This window comes from Neltuma alba, unplaced genomic scaffold (assembly GCF_004799145.2).
Source record: "Neltuma alba isolate B1F8T4 unplaced genomic scaffold, ASM479914v2 tig00012894_pilon, whole genome shotgun sequence".
Lineage (NCBI taxonomy): Eukaryota > Viridiplantae > Streptophyta > Magnoliopsida > Fabales > Fabaceae > Neltuma > Neltuma alba.
In genome coordinates, this window is record NW_021637266.1 from 229522 (window position 1) to 236275 (window position 6754).

The window sequence follows — 6754 nt, forward strand, 5'->3', positions numbered from 1 at the left end:
TTTTAGATGTGGAACGCTCCATTAGAGCCCAAGAGGAGAAGCAATTAAAGTGGCAGGAAGAAGAAAGGCCCCATGAGGTGGATGTGGAAATGACTGGCACTTCACAGTAGTGCTAAGGTGTGCAGTGCCTTCTCAATCTTGTTTAATGATTATTACGTGGAATGTACGAGGGGCAGCAGGAAAAGATTTTGTGTTGGCCTTCAAAGAACTAAGGAAAAAATTCAAACCGAGAATTGTGGTTTCATTAGAGACCAGGTGCAGAGGAGATAAGATGCAAAAAGTAATAAAAAAACTGGGATATAAAAACCAGATAATAAGGGAGGCAAACGGGATGTTAGGGGGAATATGGATACTATGGGATGAAGACAACATCAAAATTCATGCCATAGAAATGCAGAAACAGTACATACATTGTGAAGTGGAGGGAGTTGGAGCTAGAAAGTGGATGTTTACAGCAATCTATGCAAGCCCCAGGGAAAGAGAAAGAAAGGACCTCTGGGAGAATTTGAAAGAGATAGCAAAAAGAATTACAAGACCCTGGATGTTGGCGGGAGATTACAATGATATAAGAGACAGTGATGAACAAACAGGGGGAGGACAGGAGAACTATGCCAAGTGGAGAAGATTCAGTGAAAACATAGAAGAATGTCTCCTACTAGAAGTCAGCACAGAGGGGCCTAAGTACACTTGGAAAGGCCCTGTCATTGGACATGCAAGGAGACTATATAAGAAACTAGACAGAGTACTATGCCATGCGGATTGGAGAAACATCTTTTGTGAAGCACAAGTACAAATTGGGCCTAGACTCCAGTCGAATCATCATCCTTTGGTGATACACATCACACACCCAACAATGCAGCAGAAATGTCAGGCCCTTTCGCTTTGAGGCCATCTGGCTTCAACATGCAAACTTTAAACAAATGCTGAAAGAAAATTAGGAAGAAAGAGGGAACGTCATACGGGAATTAAGGAACCTAGAAGGAAAACTGCAGTAGTGGAACAAAAATGTCTTTGGGCACATAGGAAGACAAAAAAAAAGAGCTACTAAGGAGACTGAACGAAGTACAAAAACATATGCAGCATAATCCAAGCAAATACTTGGAGGAGCTGGATTACTACCTGAGGGATGAGCTCGCAGAAATTTTAGCAAAGGAAGAATTGTTTTGGTTCCAAAAGGCACGAACAAGATGGATGAAGGATGGAGATCGGAACACATCATATTATCATACCAAGGCAAATATTAGAAGAAGAGGAAACTAAGCACATATGCTGAAAAATCAACAAGGAGTATGGATAGAAGGAAAGGAGAAAACAGGAGAACTATTTAACTCCTTCCAACAATTATTTAAGGAGGAGGAGCAACAAAGAAGATGGATAAATATATAAATGCTTGGGCAAGACTGAATGAGGAAGAGATAAGAAGTCTGGAAGAAGCAATCACAGATGAAGATGTGAAAGAAGCAATGTTTGGAATTAGAAGCCTTAAATCTCCAGGAGAAGATGGATATCCAGCAATTTTTTTCCAAAAAAATTGGGAAGTGGTGAAAACCAGTGTTTGCTATGCGGTGAAAGAAATGTGGCAACAACCAATAAAGATTAAGGAACTAAATAGAACTCTCATCACGCTGATTCTGAAGGTGGAGGCACCCAAGAAAGTTAATCAATTCCGTCCAATCTCACTCTGTAATGTTGTGTATAAGTGCCTAATAAAGATTATTGTGAAGCAACTCAAGGGACTAATGCAAAAGCTGGTGTCACCCCACCAGGTAAGTTTTGTCCCAGGAAGAAACATTCATGATAATGTGATCATAATGAATGAAATGGTTCACTCGATGAGAAGGAAAAAAAGGGGAAAAAAGGCTATATGGCAATTAAAGTGGACCTAGAAAAAGCCTATGATAGGCTAAACTGAAAATTCTTGAGAAGGGTCATAAATGAAATTAACTGTCCAGGCACAATGATAGACAGAATTATGGAGTGTGTTACCACTCCCTCAACCTGTATACTTTGGCATGGTGAAAAGATGGAGGAATTCAATCCTTCAAGGGGACTCAGACAAGGAGACCCTCTCTCTCCCTACCTCTTTGTTCTCGGCATGGAAAAACTCACGCACCTTATCCTAGACAATTTAAGAGAGAAAAAATGGAGAGGAATGAGAGCAAGCTGAAAAGGCCCAATAATAACACATATGATGTTTGCTAACGATCTTATTCTTTTTGCAGAAGTGAGCACTGAACAGATAGATATTGTGATGAAATGCCTACAGGTTTTTGGATAGGTATCGGGACACAAAGTGAGCGAGGAGAAAACAAACATATACTTCTCAACAAATGTTCACAAGCAAATGAGAAGAGAAATATGTAGAAGAAGCAGCTTCAAGGAGGTGGAGGGTATAGGAAGATACTTGGGGGCAAACATTGTACACCCCAAAAGAAGAAAAGACAAATATAAAAACATTGTTAATGAGTGAGAAGAAGACTGAACGGATGGAAAGCTTCAAGCTTATCAATGGCGGGGAGGGGGGAGGGTAACACTGGTGAAAGCAGTCACTAATGCAATGCCACTATACCTGAGGCAACATGACAGATTACCACAAGGAATTATCAAGGAGATTGAAAAAGAACAGAGGAAGTTCATCTAGGGGGAACAAGAGGGATAACGGAAATGGCATGCCATTGCATAGGAAACTCTGTGTAAACATAAAGAAGAGGGAGAATTAAACATGCGCTCACTTAGAGGAATGAATGACTCGTTCCTGTTAAAACTGTTGTGGAGAATGCAAAATCAACAGAATGATTTGTGAGTGCAGGTGCTAAAAGGAAAGTATGGAAAAGAGGAAGAGTGTGAAAGAAGGCTCATAGCTAGACCAAGCGACTCAAGGCTCTGGAGAGAAATGGCAAAAATGGAGGAATGCTTGAGGGAGAACCTGGTGGTGGAAATTAGAAATGGAGAGGAGACGGTATGGCAAGACCGATGGATCCAGGATGAACAAGCGTTAGTAAAGAAGATACCTGCTGGAACTGCAATAGATGCAAAACTTAAGGTTAAGGAACTAGTAAATGAGACGGGGGGCCGAAGCCTGGGAAGCCTAGAGGCAATACTCCCGATGGAAATTATTCCAAAAATTCATGCCATGGCACCGCCAAAAGAAGAAAGGGGAAAAGACAGGATCATTTGGAAATGTAGCTCAACGAGACAATTTACCATGGCAAGTACTTATAAACACTTGCATGCACAAAACGAAGAAACAAAAAGAAGCTGTGGAAGACTATTTAGAGACTTAAAGTACTAGAAAGAATAAGACTATTCATGTGGTAAATGAATCATAAGAGACTACTCACCAAACAGTGAACAAGTAAATGGGATGGAGACCGAGGTGACTGCACATTCTGCAAGCAGAGCATAGAAACACAACTACACGCACTAAGAGACTACCCTTATGCCATAATAATTTGGAGAGGCATAATTCAAGCTGAAAAAAGAACAGAATTCTTTGGAAGCAATGAGGAGGAATGGATAGAACAGAACTTAAATGAACCATGGAATGCAGAAGAGGAGATACAATGGAGAGACCAGTCTGCGGTAGTCTGCTGGCACATATGGAGATGGAGGAACCGCCTGCTACACGATGAGAACTTCTAGATACCTTGGAATTTAAAAAACATTCTGGGGGGGTACCTGAAGCACTACAATGCAAAGAAACATTCAATAAGCGGTGGAAGTGGAAACAACAAGTTGATAGAGGTAAAGTGGGTACTACCTGCAAAGGGATGGTGTAAACTGAACATCGATGGAGCCCAACAACAGGACGGCAGAGTAGCCTGTGGCGGAGTAATTCGGGGAGACACGGGAGAATGGCTTCGAGGATTCTCCATAACGCTAGGCAGTTGCAGTGCATGAGAGGCGGAAGGATGGGGGATCTACAAAGGACTTAAACTATGCTGGGAGATGGGATTCAAGAAAATAGAGGTAGAAAGTGATGCAAAAGAAGTAGTGGACAAGATCATCAAATCCTCGGGGAAGGAAGTGCAAACTGTGCTGATAACAGAAATACAAGAACTCCTGAAAAGAGAATGGACGATAGAAATCAAGCATGTATTTCGAGAGGCAAATAGAGTGGCGGATCAATTAGCCAAATTGGGACTGATTCAGGAACAACAGAAAGCCGTGTGGAAGAACCCCCAATAGAAATGTTAGAAACCTTGCACTGGGATAGTACGGAGAGGGGAAGTATCAGTAGAGTTAGCCTATGTAATTTGTTTTCTCTTGTATTTACCAAAAAAAAAAGGCCAACTGATATCGAGTGATCATCTAAAAATCGCCCAGGACAAAGGTGATGAAACATGCAAGAGACAAGCAAAGATATAAAATAAAATGATTCTTTCTTTTTCCTGGTTAAACGATCATAAGAAACAACCTGCAAAAAAAACACAAAGGATTGCATACAAACTATAAAACAGAGGTATATAACAAATGAAGAGGCAACCAACAAACACAACTGGTGAACCAGTGAGCAACTTCTTCGATGATTTCTTCTCACACATGACTTGCTAAATTTTTTGGAGACAAAACCCAGAATTTCTTGCTCAGCTGCAAAAAAGGAGAGGTCGAAGCAAATTTGGGGTGGATGCTGACTGGTGAACGGGACTGGAAATGAAAGCTGCCATTTTTTCAAAAAAAAAACAAAAGAAAAAGGAAAAGCAAACGATGCCGTTTCAATTAAATGGAGGCGCAACGAAGAGGGCATGCAACAGAGAGGTTCCGCGCCGCTCTAGGACTGGGATGTCCTGAATCAACTTTAAGTTGTGACTAAGTCAATCAAAGTCCTAAAATTTTGTGTAGAGCTGCCACTAGGCTCAATAGCTTTCATGGCGGACTGTTTCAAAGACGTAACGTTGCTGCGCATCATCTTCCCCTTTTCACCTGTCAAGCTTGATTCCAAAACTCTGATAATCTCATTCTTAGTAATAACCCCATTGTCAACAGCCATGGCGACCCCCCATTCCCCCTCCAACATCAGAGTGTTCAACCTCTGATCTCCAAAAAACGGCCTGCAAATCATGGGCACACCACCTACAATGCTCTCCAAGATCGAATTCCAGCCACAATGCGTCATAAAAACACTAGTTGACGCATGTTTAAGGATGTCTAACTGAGGAGCCCAAGGAACAACAATCCCTTGTTCTCCTGTCCTTTTCAAGAATCCTTCTGGTAATTGTTTCTCAGGGCTGCCTCTAAATGACCATATATATGGAAACTTACCTTCTTCCAAGGCTTGTGCTAATGCAGATAGTTCATGGGGTGGGGGTAAGATGACACTTCCAAAGGCAATATATAGTACTGATGCAGTTTTTTGCTTGTCAAGCCACTGAAGGCAGCCATGTTTGTCTGGGATCACAGGTTATGGGGTGGTTAGAGCTAAGGGTCCTATGTTGAGTAACATTCTGAAGTTTGGTTTGAGCTCGTTCACAATGGGAGGGAGGATTGTGTCGTATGAGTTTATGGCTACTGTGGTTGCTTTTGGAAGCATTTGTCCTGCTTTGTGGATCATAACTGCAAAAGGTTCGTCTATTTCCCTCACAATTCCTTCTGGTAAGTCCCTGACCTTCACTGAAGAAAAGCACGGCAGGAAACTCAAGCTTTGTTCTGCACAGGCTTCACGTCATTGAAATCAAACAACGAGTCAATAATCGGAATCTAATCAAAATTATGAAGAAAATATTGAAGCAATGAAAATAAGACCCAGAACAAGAATGAGTGTTATTTACTGCACAGTTCAAATACTAATGGAATCAAAATAAGGATAACCAGTAATGAATTTCGTGTCTAGAATCCTCTTTCTTCAAGAAAGAAAAATTTCCACAGAATCAAAACTGTCGTGGAATTTATAGGATCGTAAGGTCGGTAACAATTAAATTCAGATCCGTAAACATTTTAATTTCACATTTGTGATGGATGCGAAAGAAAAGAGAATCTGGAGATGAGTTTGAAAATTTCGGTTACCATCATCATCGCAAGGAAATTTTTCACGAAGAAGGTCGGTGACGACGTGAGTTAACAGAGCATGAGGGCCAGCCATCCAAAGAGGGACCCACTTGGCATGCATTTGCTCTGCCATTTCTGCGCCGAACCAAAGAAACGCATCTGTGACGATGCACGTGATCTTCCTGCCTTTCTCCGTAACGGCCTGATCCATAGCTCGCCGGTAGTTCTCCGGCATGGCCCTGAGGAACAAATGAAGCGGCTCCAGGGGATGGCCGGAAGGGACATAACCCGCCGGTAAGCCATCGTGGACGTTATAAGGCTTTATGTTGGGAAACTTGAGGAATATGGAGGCACCAATATTGGCAATATTAGGGGCGGTGCAGAAGAATGAGAATATGACTTCAGGTGAATCAGATGCGATTCTTTGGATGACGTCCAGAAGAGGAATTGAATGCGTCCCGAATGGGAACGCCAAAACGGCCACGTGCCGGATTTCCGAGGCAGCTTTCATGGCGGTGAGGTTTCAGAACTCAGATGTTAATGTGTTTTCTTTTGATGGAAAACAAATGCTAAAGATTTTCTCGTGGCCTGTGAATATTTGAGCTTTTAACGCAGAGAACCGAGAATAGGCATAGCCAAAAGACTGAAACAACTGGTGGCGGAGGACGAGGATGACAAGAACCAAACCCATGCATTTTGAATCGTTGGATTAATGTCTCAACAAAAAAAAGGATCACATTTGTGTTAATATGTGTATTTGGAGAGCCAT

The 6754-nt window shown here is 41.8% G+C and overlaps 2 protein-coding genes across 2 annotated transcripts; one reads left to right on the forward strand and one right to left on the reverse strand.

The window, feature by feature from the left end:
• Positions 1-331: 331 nt before the first annotated feature.
• On the forward strand, positions 332-886 carry LOC114732241 (uncharacterized). The gene has a single exon (XM_028919538.1). It carries the CDS (start codon positions 332-334, stop codon positions 884-886), a length of 555 nt encoding a protein of 184 aa, XP_028775371.1.
• A 3912-nt stretch (positions 887-4798) lies between these two features.
• LOC114732242 (flavonoid 3-O-glucosyltransferase-like) lies at positions 4799-6496 on the reverse strand. Its single transcript, XM_028919539.1, has 2 exons — positions 6004-6496; positions 4799-5388 (listed from the first exon to the last, which is right to left on the reverse strand). The coding sequence occupies exons 1-2, from the start codon at positions 6494-6496 to the stop codon at positions 4799-4801; spliced, it is 1083 nt and encodes a 360-aa protein (XP_028775372.1).
• Between the last annotated feature and the right edge of the window lie 258 nt (positions 6497-6754).

Coding starts and splice junctions, on each gene's coding strand:
- LOC114732241 (XM_028919538.1), top strand. CDS start 332: ATGTTAGGGGGAATATGGATACTATGGGATGAAGACAACATCAAAATT.
- LOC114732242 (XM_028919539.1), bottom strand. CDS start 6,496: ATGAAAGCTGCCTCGGAAATCCGGCACGTGGCCGTTTTGGCGTTCCCA. Junction 5,389..6,003: donor ATTTCCTTGCGATGATGATG/GTAACCGAAATT, acceptor CTGTGATCCCAG/ACAAACATGGCTGCCTTCAG.